An 18,928-nucleotide genomic window follows, 5' to 3' on the forward strand; every position below is an offset into this window, starting at 1 on the left:
GAAGGAGGACGCAGGCCGCAGAGGCAGGGAGAAGGCGAGGAAGGGGGAGGAGGGAGTCCCCGCTCTGTCTCTGAATCATTGGTTCAAGCCAAGCAGAGGACACATGATCAAGGCAAGGGGCATGCGGGCTTGCCCCAGGTCCACGTCCAGGCCGCGGGGAGTACGGACACTGACCTGTCCGTGACCTCCCAGTGCAGGGAGCAGTCAGTCTCGGTGAGCCTGCCTTGTAAACAAAACCAGGTTTGCTTCAGGCTCAGGATCCCCACACAGCCATGGCCCCATCAGAAGAATCCAGAACGGGGCTTCCCTGGTGGCGCAGTGGTTGAGAGTGCGCCTGCTGATGCAGGGGACACGGGTTTGTGCCCCGGTCCGGGAGGATCCCACATGCCACGGAGCAGCTGGGTCCGTGAGCCATGGCCGCTGAGCCTACGCCTCCGGAGCCTGTGCTCCGCAACGGGAGAGGCCACAGCAGTGAGAGGCCCGCGTACCGCAAAAAAAAAAAAAAAAGAAAAAAAAGAAAAATCCAGAACGCACTTCTTACCCCCAAGCCATGGGCTAGTGGGCACTCTGCAGGGTCATCTGTCCTCGGACTGTACTTGACCCTACACAGTGGGTTTAAGGGCAGAACTAGGACTCAGAGAGCTTAGATTAAAGTCCTGGCTCTGCCTCTGGCCCGGTCCCGGGACAAGTCCTATAAGCCGTCTGAGCGTCCTTCCTTCAGTAAGTGTTTATTGAGCTCGACCATAGGCACTGTTCTGGCTGCTGGGGAACCAAGAGACACCCTGTTTCCTCATTTGCACACGAAGATGATGATCATTTCTGTTCCTTAGGATTTCATGAAGATTAAATGAGATTATTTGTAATTTTTTGAGCAGAATGACAAGCACATAACAAGCATTCAGAAAACGGTGGCAGTAGTCGTAGAAATGGATTCGTTGCTCAGGCTGCCCTCACAAAGTATCACAGACTGGGCGGCTTAAACAGCAGAAATGTATATCCTCACAGTTCTGGGGGCCAGAAGCCCAAGATCAAGGTGTTGATAGGGCTGGTTCCTTTTGAGGCGTCTCTTCTTGGCATGTGAATGGCCGCCTTCTCTGTGTCCTCACACGTCTTCCCTGTGTGTCTGTGTCCAGATTTCCGCTTCTTAGAAGGAAACCAGTTCTGTTGGATGAGGGCCCACACTAAGGACCTCATTTTAACTTAATTACCTCTTTAAAGGCTATCTCCAAACACAGTCACATTCTGAGGCCCTGGGGGTTAGGGCTTCCACATAAAAATTGGAGGGGAAACAATTCAGCCATAACAAAAAGCACTAGTAGCGGTGGTGATGGTGATGGTAGTAAATTTGCTATAATTGGAGCTGGGCTGCAAGTCAGGACTTCTCCACCATCCCCTTCTGGCAGCCACTCCTGGGTCTCTCCTCTCACCCCACGAGGAGCACGGAGCTGACCTTCCCTAAGAGAATGGGAGATGGCAGATTACAGAGTGTGTGGTCCACACCGTGTTTTACAGCTTCACCCCAGCTGAGTGGGGCGGATGGGAGGAGGCAGTGGGCTCCCTCCAGATGTGAGAGGCATGTCACCAGGAAGCCAGCCATGAAGGGCAGGGAACCACGGGCTCTGGTGGCCTCGAGGTGACCGCAGATACTTCCAGAAGATTCCCACACCACCCGTGTGTGACAACAAGGACCATTTCTAGGACTAGCAGCCTTAGCCTTTGTTGCTGCAAGGTGGGGATGGCTGGACAGGAAGGGGCTGAGATTAAATCACCAAGAGAATTTTCTGCTGGTGTTTCAAGTAAAGGAGGAAGGGTCCAGATCCCGATACACCCCAGCCGCAGCCATCTCGCTTCCAGGAAAGTGCATCACCGAGGCCGAGCGGGGCCCTCCTGGACCAGGGCTGTAGCTGCTCGCTGGTAGTGCCGGCTGGCTGGAGAAACCTCCTAATTGGGACTCTGGGGTGAGGCAGTGGAGGGAAGAGGGAGGTTTGCATCATGCAGAGGAGCTGAGCTGGGAACAATTAGCTTCTTGCTGCCGATTCTAAGTTTCCTTCCACTCTGGGGAGGCCTGGACTGCAAACTTCTAAGGCAAATGGCTCCCAGAGGGCCAAGGAGACCAGCTTAGTGGCCGGGACAATTAGGGCAATGACCCATTATAACCCAGAGCCAGAGGAAACTGCAGAAGCCCACCTGATCCCAGGTCCAGTCTGTGCCCAGCACCCCGTAACTGCTCCAAGAAAGTCAGCAGAAATGAATTGTCCAGATAGCTTGAGCATAGAAACTGGTGCGTAAGAAGAGCTCACGCTTACAGGACAGTTTCTACATGCCAGGCAGGATGCCTGGGCTTCCCTCACATTCTTGTCTCTTGCAAGCTGCACAAGAACCCTAAGAAGGAAGGCTTGTTATCATCACCCCATTTTACAGAGGAGGAAACTGAGGCATGAGGGCAAGTGACTTGTTCACAGTCAGAGTAACTGCAAAGCTTGGCTTCAAACTCCAGAGCCCGCACCTTGTCTTGCATTAAAAAGAAAGTGTTGTATGATTTAATGGTAAAATAATAACTATAACTTGAATTTTTCTAAGTATAAATGGGTACAAGTAGGGATTTTGTTTCTTGCTCCTTTGGCCTTCAGTATCACAGGGAGGAAAAAAAAGCAGTGTTTGTCCCTTCCATCCTTCCAGTGAGAAGGGACCTTTTTTTCCCCTTTGAATTGTGAACAATTTCAAACATCTACAAAAGTAGTGAGGAGACTAAGATGACTTGATAAAACCATAATGCACCCTGGCTTCGACAGTTACCAACTCATGGCCCAATGTGTTCCCTCTATTTTCCAGCCCTCTGCTTCTCCCCTAGAATATTTGTAAGGAAATCCCAGGTGTTGTATCCTTTCATCCATAAATATTTCTGCAGAGAAATATTATAGATAAAGTCTCTACTTAAAACCTAAACACAATAACCACATTCTCATTACAGTGCCTTAAAATATCAACAGTCCCCTTAATAGCATCAGATACCCGGTCAGCGTTCAAATTTCCCCAGTTGCCACGTCATTTCTTTTTTTTTTTTTTTTTGCTGTACGCGGGCCTCTCACTGTTGTGGCCTCTCCCGTTGCGGAGCACAGGCTCCGGACGCGCAGGCTCAGCGGCCATGGCTCACGGGCCCAGCCGCTCCGCGGCATGTGGGATCCTCCCGGACCGGGGCACGAACCCGTGTCTCCTGCAGCGGCAGGCGGACTCTCAACCACTGCGCCACCAGGGAAGACCCACGTCATTTCTTTTACTGGTTGGTTTATTTGCCTCGGGGTCCAAATGAGAGCCACACAACTGCAATTGGTTGAAGTTTTCTAGGTCTCAGTTGATCTACAGATTCTCTCCTTTCTCTCTCTCACTCTCTCTTCCTTTTAATTTATTTAGTAAAGAAACTTAATCATTTGTCCTATAGAGTTTTCCACAGCCTGGATTTGCTGACTGCATCCCTGTGGGGTCATTTAATATATTCCTCTAAACACTATATTTGCAGTAAATTGGAATTTAGAACTAGAGGCTTGATCATATTCAGATATGATGATTTTTTTTTCAAAATATTACTTCCTAGATGGCGCTGTGCATTCTCATTAGAAGGCACAGTCTGCCTGTCTCTCTTACTAGGATGTGGTGACCATTGACCACCCTTGTGTACTCTATTATCTCAATAGGGGATACTTGAGGATATGGAATGTATTCAAGTATCAAAATGAGGATACTTGAATATTATGATTTCTTCTTGATTTATGAGCTGAAATACTTTCCCCAAAAAAGAATTTTTCCGTTAACAACTTTTTGGTTACCTGAAGGTTTAGTTCATCTAGGAAAAGCATGGTAAATGCTCAGTTCTTTTCCATGACTTAACAATTTTCAGAATAGTGAATTGGTTCCCTAGCATCTTCTAAGGTGACAGATGAGTTTGGATGGGGGCAGAGGGAGGCATCTTTTTGTTTTGTTTTTGTTATGTATTTTGTTTTGTATTATTATGTCCTTAAGGATTTTTAATACGTCTGATATGTTTCAATCCACTGCCATTATTACTCTTATTGATGCCAAATTGACCCATCACCCACCTCTTCAAGTTGGTGAGTCCTTTTGATGTGGCCCCAGGAGTCTCTTTTTTTTTTTAATTCTTTTTTAAAAAAATTTTATTTATTTATTTATTTATTTATTTTTGGCTGTGTTGGGTCTTCGTTTCTGTGCGTGGGCTTTCTCTAGTTGTGGCGAGCGGGGGCCACTCTTCATCGCGGTGCACGGGCCTCTTACTGTCGCGGCCTCTCTTGTTGCAGAGCACAAGCTCCAGGTGCGCAGGCTCAGTAGTTGTGGCTCACGGGCCCAGTTACTCCGCGGCATGTGGGATCTTCCAAGACCAGAGCTTGAACCCATGTCCCCTGCATTGGCAGCCAGATTCTCAACCACTGCGCCACCAGGGAAGCCCGCCCTAGGAGTCTTTGATAGCTTCCTTGCTATCTGATATGACAGGGTGGCCCAAGCTAGCTCCTTTTCCTGCCCTGTGCCTGGGATCAGCCATGTCATCAAGGAGCCCTTGTTTCTTTTAATGATAGTTAGATACCAAAATCTGGGCATGGGGGTGCTCCTGGTTCCAGCATTGGTTGTTGTTTCAAGGCCCTGTGAATGGACAACTCAGAAATACATTTTTTAAAGATAAAACACATATTGATACTTCCAATTTAATTTCAGGACTCTAACATTTTAAAAATAATCTCATTGGTCTTTTGTCTCTCTTTTCTCCATTCTGAAAATCTAGTTTCTTCCACAGCAACAGAATTACTCACCTACTTGATCCCACAAATACCCACAACAGTTTCAGAACAGCAATATCAACACTGTGATTACTGAAGATAGTTTCAGATTATCTGTAGTTCTTAGGATGTATCCCACCAGGGATACAGTCCCCACTTTCTGTGCTACAAAGTCTCTGAAATGGTTTCTTTCTGTGTAATTTTGCTACGATTCAATACACTGTGAGGTTCATTTGTTTCATTTGGGTTTCGATTTTTACGGACTGATTTTTTTATTTAATTTTATTCTCTAATTATGTAGCATATTTACATGGTTCCAAAGTTAAATCTACAAAGCAAAGTTAATTCAGAAAAAAATCAGCCTGAATTCTGGTCCTCTTCCTTCCCGAGAGAAGTGATTTCTCTTTGTTTGTTGGTTTGGTTCGGTTTTCCCTTCCATGTCTTTAGCATAAACAAAGGCTATGCATGTATACATGTGTATCGTCGCCTTCTTAGATAAATGACAGTGTACTCTACATACTTTCTCCATTTTGCTTTTTCATTTACATTGTATCCTGGAGATCTCTCTGTAGGAGTATATAGAGATATTCCTTGTCCCTTTTTTGGGGGGGGGTACGCGGGCCTCTCCCTGTTGTGGCCTCTCCCGTTGCGGAAGCCCCCCTTGTCCCTTTTTTAAAAATCTGTATTGTGTTCCATTATGTGGATCTCCCATTGTTTAGTCAGCCAGCTCCCTAGTGATGACATTTTGGTTGTTTCCAGTCTTTTACTATAACAAACATTTCTGCAGTGAATAGTTTTGTGCATACGTTTTTTCATACTGTCACATATAACTCTGAAATCGATTCTTAGAAATGAGATCGCTGGGTCAAAAGGTAAATGTGTATAATTTTGCTGCTATTGCCAAATCGCCCCCATTATTTTTTTAATTTTTTAATTTAATTTTTAACTGGGAATATATTTACACGATTCAAAAACCAACGAATGTAAAAAGATAAACTTATAGCAGGCATCCTCCATGTCACGCCATGCCACCCCAGTCCCTCATCTGCCTGGTTCTATCCCACCCAACCTTGAAATTCTCCGCACTCCAGGGAACCACTGTTGTTAATTTCTAACATATCCTTCCAGGATGTTTTGCACGAATTCATGCAAATGCAAAGAGATAGAAAAGTAGAGGGAAAGACAAAGGGAGGGTGAAAAAGAGAATTTCCCCTTCTTGTTTTTAACTCCAGAATCTAGCAGGTTATACTCTCCTAGACTCTCGAGCCCACGATGTACTGCCTCCATCGGAAACAGGAGGCACGTCAGTTCAGCCCTTTTCGCTACAACCATTGAGGTAGCTAATACTGTCTCCTGTAATAGCCTGAGGCTCAGAGAGGTTGAGTGATTTTCCCAGGGTCACACAGTAAATGACAAAGCTGTGCTCTGTCGTCCTTCCTCTCGGCTTTGGCCGCACATTCTGCACCCTGGCCCCCCCCCATCACACACACACACACACACACACACACACACACACACACACACACCTACCTTTCAGTTACAGGGGTGACCCCCTGGGCTTCTGCTGTCTAAGGTGGAGTTGCCTGTCCCAGCATCTAGATCTGAAGTCTGCCCACAAGCACACTCACCCACACACCCCAGCCATGCTCAGGGCAGCCCAGTCTGCTTAGAATCCAAGACCAAGGACCTAACGAAGTAAATCAGCGCTGACCCCCAGTAACAAGAGCAGGCATGGAGAACCCCCAGCCCTCACCTGGCAGCTGTGTGTACCTCGGCAGATAGAGGGCTGCGTCTAAGGTCTCAGGTCCACAAATCTGAAGCCAGATCCTGGTGGTCCCCTGTGCACTGACCAGTCCTCAACCTTCCTGAACCTTGGTTTCCTTTTTATAGCAGCACAGGACAGTGATTCTCATGTCATCCTCATTGTGATGGTGAAACGGGACTGGTCTGTGATGGGCTTAACCCAGTACCAGGCACACAGGAAGGGCTCATGGGACCAGAGCCCAGTGCATGTGTGGAGCACAGCCTCCACCCCATGGCTGCCCAGAGCCCAACCCCTTGGAGGCAATAGAATGTACAGAAGACAATTCTATTGTCTTCCTGGACCTGAGGGAGAGACCTCTTAACCCTTAGCCTCCTTCTCTTTGGATGCAGCTACAGGACAAGTGGTTCACATCCCAGAGTAAATATTTTGAAGCAACCCCTGTCCTTCCTCTGTCTTGGGCTCTGGGCCTGGACCTGGAGGATGATGATGTGGTCATGACTCCACCCAACCGCACTGCCATCACCCTGTACCCATCTTCTTTGTCATATCTGAAGACAGTTCCCTGTGAATTTGCTTTAAGGCACCTGTCAAGACATTCTTTGTCCGTTTTTTTTTTTTTTTTTTTTTTTTGCGGTTCGCAGGCCTCTCACTGTTGTGGCCTCTCCCGCCGCAGAGCACAGGCTCCGGACGCGCAGGCTCAGCGGCCATGGCTCACGGGCCCAGCCGCTCCGCGGCATGTGGGATCCTCCCGGACCGGGGCACGAACCCATGTCCCCTGCATCGGCAGGCAGACTCACAACCACTGCGCCACCAGGGAAGCCCTGTCCCTTATTTTTTTAAATAGTAGTGATCACTATTGGCCTAAACCCGAAAAAATAATATTTATCCAGATTTTGCACTTACTGGAGAATGCACCACACAATTCTAATGGTGTAATTAATTCGAATTTACATTGATTAAAGTAAATTAAAACATCAAACTTGTTTCTTAATCTACTCCAACGAAGTTCAGCAATTTAATTGCTATGAAACAAGATAACCGAAATAAGGAGGGTATTTAACCTACATATTAAACACCACTTAGTATTTCTGATTAGTATTTTTAGGGTCTAATTGGTATCTAATTAACTTGCTATAGGCTACCTTTTCACAATTCCAATTAAATTTCCAAACATCCTTTATAAACACACGGCCATGAAAAGGAGGAGATGAAGCATCGTTACGGGCGTGAGTTAATCAAGAGACATTGGCGTGGTATTGTTTTATGTCTATAAATACCCAGGCTTATTAAAACTCATCCAGCATTGCTTTTCACCATTAATTGCTATTTAATCAATTTCAAATAATTGAGGAAATCTCTGAGACCAGCTGTCATTGTTAGAGACAGATGAAGGGCCCAGAAAATAGGAGTGTGGGGCAGGGAGGTGCAGCAACATGGATGCAACTAGAGATGCTCCTACTAAGTGAACTAAGTCAGACAGAGAAAGACAAACACCATATGACATCACTCATATGTGGAATCTAAAATACGACACAAATGAAGTTGTCTACGAAACAGAAACAGACTCACAGACATAGAGAACAGACTTGTGGTTGCCAAGGCGGAGAGGGCTGGGGGAAGGATGGATTGGGAGTTTGGGGTTAACAGATGCTAACATAGTAGATGCTATATAGAATGCTAAAGTATTATATATAGGATGGATAAACAACAAGGTCCTACTGTATAGCACAGGGAACTATATTCACTATCCTGTGATAAACCATATGGAAAAGAATATTAAAAAAAGAATGTATAGGGCTTCCCTGGTGGCACAGTGGTTGAGAGTCCGCCTGCCGATGCTGGGGACACGGGTTCATGCCCTGGTCCGGGAAGATCCCACATGCCGTGGAGCGGCTGGGCCCGTGAGCCATGGCCACTGAGTCTGCGTGTCCAGAGCCTGTGCTCCGCAATGGGAGAGGCCAGAACGGTGAGAGGCCCACGTACTGCAAAAAAAAAAAAGAATGTATATATGTGTATAACTGAATCACTTTGCTGTACAGCAGAAATTAACACAACATTGTAAATCAATTTTATTCTTCAATTTTTAAAAAAAGAGGCAGGAAGAGAAGGACGGGGAGGTGGGGAGTTTATGCAGTTATGGCTGGGATGTGTAGAGCGGAGATGAGAGGAAAAGTGATGCTGAATTTCCAGACAGGGTTTTCTTGCCTACACTCCACCTCTAGAGGATGGTTAAAGTTGAAATCCCAACTTGGAACAAGTTTAAAAGAGAGAGTTATCTACATACTGGAGTTCTTAGGAAGAACTGCCCTGGCCCAGGCAGAGAAAGGCATGGGAGCCCAGGTGTAGAAGCAAAGACCCTCAGCTACCCAGGAGCTGTGTGATATATTGTAAGTCACTTAGCCTCTCTGAGCCTGTTTCGTCATCTGTAAAAAACAAGACTGGCTTCCTGCCTGTGTAGGCGTTCAGGGCTCCACGCTCAGAAGGACCCCATGTTCAGCTAAATGCTCTGCTGCCGTCTCTGGAAATTCTTCATAATTTTTGAACAAGGGGGCCTCCACTTGCATTTTGCACTGGACCTGCAAATTATGTAGCCAGTCTCGGTCAAGTACCTCCCTGTGGGGTTGCTGTGGGAATCGAGTGAGAGATGACTCACTGAAACCACCCTGCCCGGTACCTTGCTTAGAGTAAATCACTCAGCGAATGGAGCAGCACACCAAAGTGAGCTCCCAGAGGACAGATGCTCCAGTGGCCTGTGGGTATCCGCCCGGCCTCCCCTCCCTGGGAGGAGGGACCCTAGGAAAGCTGGGCTCCTGAACACTCTCTGTCCGTTGGCCCAGCCTGTGGGAAAGCGCTGGGCCTCTGCTGGCACGTGCTCGCTGCTGCCGCCGTGCTTGAATGGCTGCCCTCTCCGCAGCTGATGGCCTGGGAGCCAGAGCAGGAAGAGGAGGTTACCATGGTGACCGCCAGGCCCAACTTTCAAGACAGCATCCACGTGGGCTTTGTGTCGGGCCTGAAGAAGTTCACTGAGTACTTCACCTCAGTGCTGTGCTTCACCACCCCGGGCGACGGGCCTCGCAGCACCCCGCAGCTGGCGCGCACCCATGAGGACGGTAGGCAGCGCCCTGACCCCGGCTCCCTCTGTCCCCACCCCCCTCCATGGGCCAGGCCGAGCGCTCCAGGCCCTGGACGGCCCTGCTCTTGTCTTCGAGCCTGGGGGTGCCCCTGGAGCCCCACGGGCTGTCTCGAGAACGGTGGTCTCTCTCCGGCTCTAACTGGCATCGGGTGGGTGGGGGACGCTTTTGGGTACAGTGCCAGGGCCCGTGGGACACCTGAGCTTCAGTGAAATCCTGGATACCTCGCTGAAGGTCAGCTGGCAAGAACCAGGGGAGAAGAACGGCATCCTCACAGGTAGGCGCCACAGCATCGCTGACCCAGGGGTGAGACGGGCGGCAGAGGCCCTCCCGTCCACCCCCCTGCCTTTGACCTAGTGTTCATCCAGAACCTCCCAGAAGACCACTCTTTCTTAAAAAGGACTCATAGGAGGCTCTCAGCCCCTGTGCTCTGTGCCACATCCCAGATCTTCAGCCGCAGTGACCCACCCTCCCTCCTGCAATCCACACCCATCGGGGGGCACCCACCCAGGTTACACCCGGGGCCCCAGGCACGATGCTCCCACCTCCCTCGGCCCCCTCCTTCCAATGCGTGTCTAACTGCCAGACTAGTAAGGAAGTGAGAAACAGGGCAGTAGGTTAAGGTCCCGGCCAAGCTCACACCACACTGGGGCCTCTCCCCAGGATATCGGATCTCCTGGGAGGAGTATAACCGGACCAACACCCGCGTGACCCACTACCTGCCCAACATCACCCTGGAGTACCGCGTCACGGGCCTCACCGCGCTCACCACCTACACCATCGAGGTGGCCGCCATGACCGCCAAGGGCCAGGGCCAGGTGTCTGCCTCAACCATCTCCTCCGGGGTGCCTCCAGGTGGGTACCTGCTCCCAGCGCTGGGCTCCCAGCCTCTTGTTCTCCTCTTCGGGAGGAGGCCCCTTCCTCTTCAGGAAGATTGGCTTCTTCCCACACAGCTCTCCCCTCCCTGGAGTCTGGGGTTCCCGGGTCCTCCCAGGGCTGGCTGCATCCTCGTGATGGTGAGGCCGTGTGGGCTGCTGCCACTTCCTCCCCTGACTCTCAGAGGAGCCCGGACCCCCGCAGAACCCCACCCTTGCCTCCTTCCGCCACTGCCCCCTCCCTCTGCTACCCCATCCTGCTCCAGGCTCTGCATCAAGCAGTGGTATCTATGATTCAGGGGAAGAATTCTCACTGTCACCCAAAAGGTCCAAACGGATTCCAACCAGTGGGAATGTTGGTTGGGAAGGAGATAGAGCAGGGTGAGAATAATCTCACCCCCGGTGTAAACAGCAAGCTTTGGCCCCCATCCCACTTCTGCCAGACTCTGTGACCCTGAGCAAGTCAAGAGTCCCCCTCTGTGCCTCAGTTTCCCCATCTGTGTCTATGGAGAGGCGCACTGGATAGCCACGTGGTCCTGTCTGGGTCTGTAAGTCTATGCTTGTGCGATGTGGCCAGAATCCCTCAACCTGCCCACCGAGGTCGTTGAGATACCTGAGCTTCAGTTGACCCCAAGTGATAAATTGTAGTGCTCACCTGGCCCAGAGCTCAGTGCATTCATGCACTTAACCCTCCCAACAACCCTGAGGTAGGCAATATTATTATCATCTCCATTTTGCCGAGGAAGACACTGTGGCACAGAAAGGTTAGGTAACTTGCCCAAAGGCACAGAGCATCAGAAGCAGTGGAGTTGGATTTCAACTCAGACAGTCCGACCCCAGAATCTGTTCTCTTTCTGTTCACCCTGAACCCCAAGGTTCCTGGTCAGAATACAGGGACTTCGGGAATCCCCTGGTGGTGTAGCGGTTAAGAATACGCTTGCCAATGCAGGGGACACGGGTTCGAGCCCTGGTTCTAGAAGATCCCACATGCCGCGGAGCAACAAAGCCGGTGCACCACAACTACTGAGCCTGCGCTCTAGAGCCCGCGAGCCACAACTACTGAGCCCGTGTGCCTAAAGCCCGTGCTCCACAACAAGAGAAGCCACCGCAATGAGAAGCCCATGCACCGCAACGAAGAGTAGCCCCCGCTCGCTGCAACTAGAGAAAGCCCATGTGCAGCAACGAAGACCCAACGCAGCCAAAAAAATAAATAAAGTTAATAATTTAAAAAAAAAAAAAAAGAATACAGGGTCTTCCTCCTGTCCTCACCCCTCCTTCTAACCTCCCTCAGCCATTATTGGTTTGGGAGGGCTGTAATGGGTTATGTGTAGAGGGAGAGGAGGATTCATTCAGGAAGCCCAGCCCCTGTTTCCTGGCCCTGGGGGGTTCTCTCAGCCCCGAGCCTACCTCGGTCCCTGGTCTGAACACAGTGAGCCATAGATGCATGACTGAAGGCTGTGTTGCGGGTTGAGGCCTCGGCCATGCTCCTCCTCCGAGGTGTCTAGGAAATGTGTGGCACACAGCCCCCTCCGTGCCTGGAGAGTCCTGTGGGAGGTGGAAGGGCCTTCTTCTCACTCCTTTCCTGCCCTGTTTTCCTTTTCCAGAACTCCCAGGAGCCCCCACCAACCTGGGCATTTCCAACATTGGCCCCCGCTCCGTGACCTTGCAGTTCAGGCCAGGTTATGATGGGAAGACCTCCATCTCCCGCTGGCTGGTGGAGGCCCAGGTAAAGCTGCCGGAGGAGAGCGCTACAGCCTGGGCAGCCTGCTCCCCGGCCTTGGCGGCACCCCGGCTCTTGAGAGTAAATCACATGTGTGTTTCAATCTGTGTGAGTTTCACATGCAACTATCAGAAGGTCAAATACACCAAAAATGCCCACAGTTCCACCTCCACCTCACCTGTGTATACACACACGCACGCACGCACACACATGCACACACACACACATCTCCTCTGGTCAGGGTGGTGACTGGCTAGCCTAGAGAAATAACCAGCTGCTTCCTGCAGCCCTTTACACCCATGGGTCTCACCTTTGGCTGCACCAGGGGAGTGTTCAGAAGTTCCAGCACCTGGGTCCCACCCCCAGAAATTCTGATTTTGATTTAGCTGGGGTTTTAAGAAGCATGCCAGGCTGTTCAGGAGAATCACCTGGGAAGCTTACTGTTGATAAATATGCAGACTCCTGGGCACCACCCCCAGGGATTCTGATTGGCTGGGTCAAGGGCAGGGCCCAGGAGTGGGTTTATAATAATCATCCCATGAGATTCTTGATGCAGGAGGGCTCAGGGTCACACTTGAAGTCTTGTTTAAGGGCCTGGAAAGATGGGGGCCCCCTGTGGTGCCCTCCGGGTGAGCCCTGGAGTTTGTGTCAAGACTTTCCCTGGGCCGGGCTATACCTCCCGGGAGCTGGGGCTCAGCACCCCCATCTCAGCCTGGCAGGCTGGCCAGGTCTAAGGGTGTCTCCCTTTTCAGGTGGGCGTGGTCGGGGAGGGAGAGGAGTGGCTGCTGATTCACCAGCTCCTCAACGAGCCCGACGCCCGGTCCATGGAGGTGCCCGACCTGAACCCCTTCACCTACTACAGGTAACGGGTTAGGAAGGGGAGGGGGCTGCCCGGCCTGGGATGGGCTTTGGCCGTGGGGTCCTGCCCTCACCATTTTGCTCGTCCCTCTCCGCCCATCTCAGCTTCCGCATGCGCCAGGTGAATATCGTGGGCACTAGCCCACCCAGCCAGCCTTCCAGAAAGATCCAGACCCTCCAGGCGCCCCCTGACATGGCCCCGGCCAACGTGACGCTGCGCACAGCAAGTGAGACCAGCCTGTGGCTCCGCTGGATGGTGAGGCTCCCGCGAGGGCGGCGGGGGTGGGATGTCTCCTCGGGCCTCAGCACCCTGCAGAGGTGTCACTGCCTCAAAGCGGGCATCCACTGGATTACCTCCAGGCCCCTTCTCTGTTCTGAGCATCAGTCTTCGCCAAATGAACAAATGCCCCACGTGAAAAGAAGCTCAAAAGTACTGTTTATTGAGCATTGCCACATGCCAAGCATTTTACATTTTTTTTCTTCCATTTAATCCTCCCAGTAATGCTGCAAAGGACATGGTACTATCCCAATTTACAGCTAAGAAAACTGAGGCTCCGAGAGGTTAGGAATTCACCCACAGTCACACAGCTCCCAGGGGGTGGTTCTGGGATTCGGATGTAAGTTGTCTCACCCACCAAGTCAGAGAGTGAGGGGTTGCTTTTGAGGTTGAGGGGGGAGGTCAGGGAGACATTAGGCTCCGTCCCCACAGATCAGGGTTCCACGTCAAGGGTCATTACCACGGTGACCCTGCACAAGTTAGTAATACGTGCAGAGGGCTTCTCCTCCTGCCAGGCAGGGTTCTGAGTGCTGTCAAATTTGGACCTTGAACCCTCTCCATGAGCCTGTGACAGTGATCCTGGCCCCCACTTTACAGATGAGGAAACTGAGACAGAGAGAGGTGGAATAACTGGCCCAAGACCCCCCACACCCCCTAGTTAACAGCAGGGCTCGGAATCCCAACCCGGGGAGTCTGGCCCCCAAAATCCGCCGCCCTAACCCCTGAGCATGCTGCCAGCCCATCTTCTGGGGAACAGGAGAGAGCATTTGTCCCCCAGGACATTGCCTGGAACTGCGTTTCCTGGCGCAGGCACCACAAAGCAGCAACCCAAGAGGAATTCCTAGACAAGAAGACATGGGGCCAGCACCGAACAGCCCGGCTCCTTAGAGAATCCAGGAATGATAGCTTCAGGGGGAGCTGCCTGGCTCCGCTTCACCAGGCCCCTCCGGCCACGCAACTCTTTTTTGCTTCCACTAAAGATGTCTTACTAGTTGCCCCAAACTCATCTTGCAAAGCCCCGAGCTGTGGGCTGGGGTTTACCAGAAAGTCTTTGCTGCCTTTCGCTTGCCTGGACAGCCTGATGGAGGCGCTAATGGCCATCGGCCCAGACGAGCACTAGTTATGAATGACGATGCCCCTCCCAGGCGGCTGGGACCAGCACCAGGCAGAGCTGTCGTCAGGCCCAGTTCGCCCCTCCCCGACCCCCCGCTTCTCACCTCAGCTCTGCTCCCCTCCAGGCTGCTCCCCGCGTCCCTTCTGCGTCTCACTTTACGGTTTCCAAATACTAAAAGGCTAGAAAGTCTGGTACGTAGGGTGGGAGCTGGAGGGGGAATAAAAGGCAGTGGTTGCACTGTGCAGGGCCCCGGGCCCCTCCTGTCCCACCTAATGGCACATAGCCCATTGCCTTTCCTTAGCAGGTAGGAGAGCATGCGCTCGAGGCCCATCTCAAGCTCTCAGGCCCATTGATTGCTGTCTTAATGGTCTCTGGTCTGCTTCACTAAGTGTCTGTAGGCGCGGGGGCTGGCAGGAGGGACCGGGGGATGTAGGCAGTGAGGCAGAGGCCGAGCAACCAGAGAAAGTAGGTCAGAATGTGCAGAGCCTGTGGATCATGGGCTCGTTGGAGCCTCTGGGGAAGCAGAATGGGGGCAGGTGAGGGCTGAGGGTGCCCCAGCTTCAGCCCTGTCACCTTCAGAGGAGAATCTGAAGGCTGAGCCCTCAGCTCGCACCTGCTTCAGATCCCAGGCTGCCCCCAGTGTACAAAGACCTCCACTGCTTATCAGCACTGCCCAAGTTCATCCAGATGACATTGAGCCGGTGACCACAGCCCCACCAGCCTAATCATAGGCTCAGGAGATGAAGCTGTCTTTTTTCTGTTCACTGAGACTCAAACAAAAAGAAGGAGGCTGAAACTGCAGCGGGAGAGACGGAGGTGTGCTGGATGGAAGGACCTCCTGACAGTGACTGGAGCTCCACCCACGCCTGAGATGCTGCCTTCACATGCTTGCTTCTCCAAGGGCAGACACAACCTGAGACCAGGCGTGCTGTAGACAATTAAATACGTATATGTTGGCAGGCTGAGCGAGGGAGTTAAGTGGCAGAGACAGCCACTGCCAAAGGTGCTGAGTGTGGGACAGACAGCCTGTATGCCTCTCTTCACCAGGGCCAACTCCCCTGGCAGGGTCATAAATTTGTCACCTGCACAATGAATGGTGGATGCCGCCTCTCCTCTGAGCCCGGGGTAGAGAGACAGGGAGATGGTGGGGCCGTCAGAAGCACAGAGTTACACAACTAAGCCCCACCCAGGGGTGAGAGCGCCTCCCATGGTGGCTGACGGGCTGGACAGTGGGCTGGGTAATCCCGAAGGCTGCCTGGAAGAGGCAGCACGAGCCAGGCAGTTCTTCCATACGCTAGGTGGGCCTGGCCTCACAGCTACTTTTCCCACCCCTGCCCTCCTGCAGCCTCTCCCGGAGATGGAATACAACGGGAACCCCGAGTCGGTGGGCTACAAGATCAAGTACAGCCGGGCGGACGGCCATGGCAAGACGCTGAGCCACGTGGTCCAAGACCGCGTGGAACGGGAGTACACCATCGAGGACCTGGAGGAGTGGACGGAGTACCGCGTCCAGGTGCAGGCCTTCAATGCCATCGGGAGCGGGCCCTGGAGCCAGATGGTGATGGGCAGGACCCGGGAGTCAGGTACTGCCCCCTCATGCCAGCTACCCCACCCGCTTCACCTCCCTGGGGCCTGGGGATACCCCCCCACCTTTGTCTCTCTGCCCTTGGGGCCTTCTAAGGGTTCAAAGGCTGGAGCTGTTGTGCGAAATTGTCCTGGGCTCATTTTCCTATTTGTGCTCAGCGTCTAGCAGATCACCCTCTGTGTGTGTGCGTGGCCGTGCCTTCCAGGACCTGATCTTTTTTTTTTTTTTTTTTTTTTTTTTTTTTGTGGTACGCGGGCCTCTCACTGTCGTGGCCTCTCCCGCTGCGGAGCACAGGCTCCGGACGCGCAGGCCCAGCAGCCATGGCCCACGGGCCCAGCCGCTCCGCGGCATATGGGATCCTCCCAGACCGGGGCACGAACCCGTATCCCCCGCATCGGCAGGCGGACTCTCAACCACTGCGCCACCAGGGAGGCCCCAGGACCTGATCTTCCCAGCACTGCTTCCAAAGGTTCCCAGGAGGGGCTTCCCGCCTCTGTGTCCCCACTTTTTTTTTTTTTTTTTTTTTGCGGTACGCGGGCCTGTCACTGCTGTGGCCCCTCCCATTGAGGAGCACAGGCTCCGGACGCGCAGGCTCAGCGGCCATGGCTCACGGGCCCAGCCGCTCCGCGGCATGTGGGATCCTCCCGGACCGGGGCACGAACCCTTGTCCCCTGCATCGGCAGGCAGACTCTCAACCACTGCGCCACCAGGGAAGCCCATGTGTCCCCACTTTTAACCCTGACACCCAGCAGTGCCTGTGAGACCCCAAGATGGAGGTGAGGGGGTGGGGAGAGGGTACGGGTTGGGTGAGCTCTCAGAACATTCCAGAAGCAGCAGCGGCTCATAGGGGCCTGGCAAGGGGACACCCACAGAATATGTGCTCCCAGCCTACAGGCAGCCCTCATCCAGCCGCATGTGGCGTGTAGCTCTGTGGCTTTTTCCTAACGCCCTTTAAATGATGGCTCCCTTCCCACCCTAGCCCCTCCCCCACCCCTTGCTGCTACGCTGGCAGGAAATGCAGCCTCATCCTAACGTTAGTCTGAGGGGGGATAACGGGGAGGCTGATCTGAAGCCAGAAGCAGCATCTGCGACACTCTGGAGCCAAAGGCATCATCGTCGCAGAATAATTTGCTATGTGGGGACCGTGCCCCATTTCCTTCCTCAGACCCCACCCCACCCCCTCCACTGTGGGGTCCACTCTGGGTCCTGAGCTGCTTCTCTCCGCTCCTTTCTCCAGTGCCGTCCTCGGGCCCCACCAACGTGTCTGTGCTGGCCACCACCTCCAGCAGCATGCTGGTTCGCTGGAGCGAAGTCCCAGAGGCCGACCGCAACGGGCTGGTGCTGGGCTACAAGGTGAGTCCCAGATCCGAGCACGGGAGGGGGCTGGAGCCCTGCACCCACTTCCCTGTCCCGGCGCCCTGTCCTCGCGACCCCCTGGGGCCCAGGACTCTGCCTTCTACAGTGGACACGGGGGATCTGCCAATCTGCCGGCGGCATCCGCTGGTCACCATGACAACCAAGGAGTCCTCCCTTGGGGGTGGGGAAGCTTCCCATGAAGGCCGGGGGTTCTTGGGGCAGCTCTACCTCCCCCAGGAGGCCACACTGGGTGCCCCAAGCCTCACTCTCAGCCCCGATGGACCCAGCTTCAATTTCCATTATCTTCTAGAATTCCTCCCAAAGCTGCACCTACCGCCCCAGCCTTGAAGTCAGGAGACGTAGCTTAACATCCCAGCTCTGCCACTACTGGCTGTGTGACCTTGAGCAAGTCACGCCCCCTCTCTGGGCCTGTTTTCTTAGCTGGATGCTCTCTAAGGAACCTTCCAGCTCCATGGCTGACTGCATCTTTGTGTCCCCCTCCTTCCCCGAGCACTAGGCTTGTGTAACCTGGGAACCAAGCCCCTCCAGGGAGCCCCAGGTCCACCCACTCATCCTCACCTACCTGGCTCCTGGGGAGGAGATAGGAGAGGTTCTGGCGGGACCAGACCCAGGCTGGAGGCCCTCACCCCTGCGCTGGGCTCCAACAGGTGCTGTATAAGGAGAAGGACTCGGACTCCCAGCCCCGGTTCTGGCTGGTGGAAGGGAACTCGTCACGCAGCGCCCAGCTCACAGGCCTGGGCAAATACGTGCTCTACGAGGTGCAGGTGCTGGCCTTCACGCGCATTGGGGACGGCAGCCCCAGCCATCCTGCCATCCTGGAGCGGACCCTGGATGACGGTACGTTCACGTCCCTGGGAGCCTGGGGAAGGCTGGGAGCTGCGCTTCCTCCACCCCTACCCTGCCCAGCCCTGCCCTGCCCCTCTGGGGTCTCTCTCTACCCTTCAGGGAACTGTGGCCTCAGGCTTCTGCTGGGGGAGGCAGGTCACTGAGGGCCACCAACCCCACTGCAAGGAAAGCTAATTACAAACTGCGCATCCCTAAGGAAGAAATGACAATGCAAGGGCAGACTGGCATCTGATCCAGTCTCTCTGGGACAGGTGAACAGAAAAGAGAATTTGTACCCGCTTTGATTTCTTGTTCACCTGGGGCAGGCTCTCTCCGAGTGCAGGTCTGTGCAAGCGAAAGGCTTGATTTTTTCCTTTACACAAGCCTACGGGTCCTGTTAGCAAACGAGTGATGCCTGCCGGGCTCCAGGCATTCATCTCTGCAGCAAAGCTCCCCATCGGAGGCTGAGCTGACAGGTCCTTTGCCCCCCTTTCTCCTCCCCACACACATCCCCGCATACCGCTCACCAAAAACACTTGTGGGGTCGGGACGAGAGTGCAAAACGAAGCCCAAACACCATATGTCTCTGTGTTCTAAAGTGATAAATCAAGCTAATG

At 53.0% G+C, this 18,928-nt stretch overlaps 1 protein-coding gene across 1 annotated transcript in view; it reads left to right on the forward strand.

Annotated features, from left to right (window-relative positions):
- Positions 1 to 18,928, forward strand: part of SDK2 (sidekick cell adhesion molecule 2) — a gene marked incomplete at both ends in the record, with an annotated part of 262,629 nt that overhangs the window by 200,265 nt on the left and 43,436 nt on the right. The window contains 9 exons of the mRNA XM_079725138.1: positions 9,464 to 9,659; positions 9,859 to 9,957; positions 10,344 to 10,535; positions 12,160 to 12,281; positions 13,028 to 13,137; positions 13,239 to 13,389; positions 15,870 to 16,107; positions 17,347 to 17,462; positions 18,134 to 18,323. Of these exons, the coding sequence (XP_079581264.1) occupies positions 9,464 to 9,659; positions 9,859 to 9,957; positions 10,344 to 10,535; positions 12,160 to 12,281; positions 13,028 to 13,137; positions 13,239 to 13,389; positions 15,870 to 16,107; positions 17,347 to 17,462; positions 18,134 to 18,323 (1,414 nt within the window). The remainder of the gene's footprint in view (positions 1 to 9,463; positions 9,660 to 9,858; positions 9,958 to 10,343; positions 10,536 to 12,159; positions 12,282 to 13,027; positions 13,138 to 13,238; positions 13,390 to 15,869; positions 16,108 to 17,346; positions 17,463 to 18,133; positions 18,324 to 18,928) is intronic.

This window comes from Hyperoodon ampullatus (assembly GCF_949752795.1).
Source record: "Hyperoodon ampullatus genome assembly, chromosome: 19".
Lineage (NCBI taxonomy): Eukaryota > Metazoa > Chordata > Mammalia > Artiodactyla > Ziphiidae > Hyperoodon > Hyperoodon ampullatus.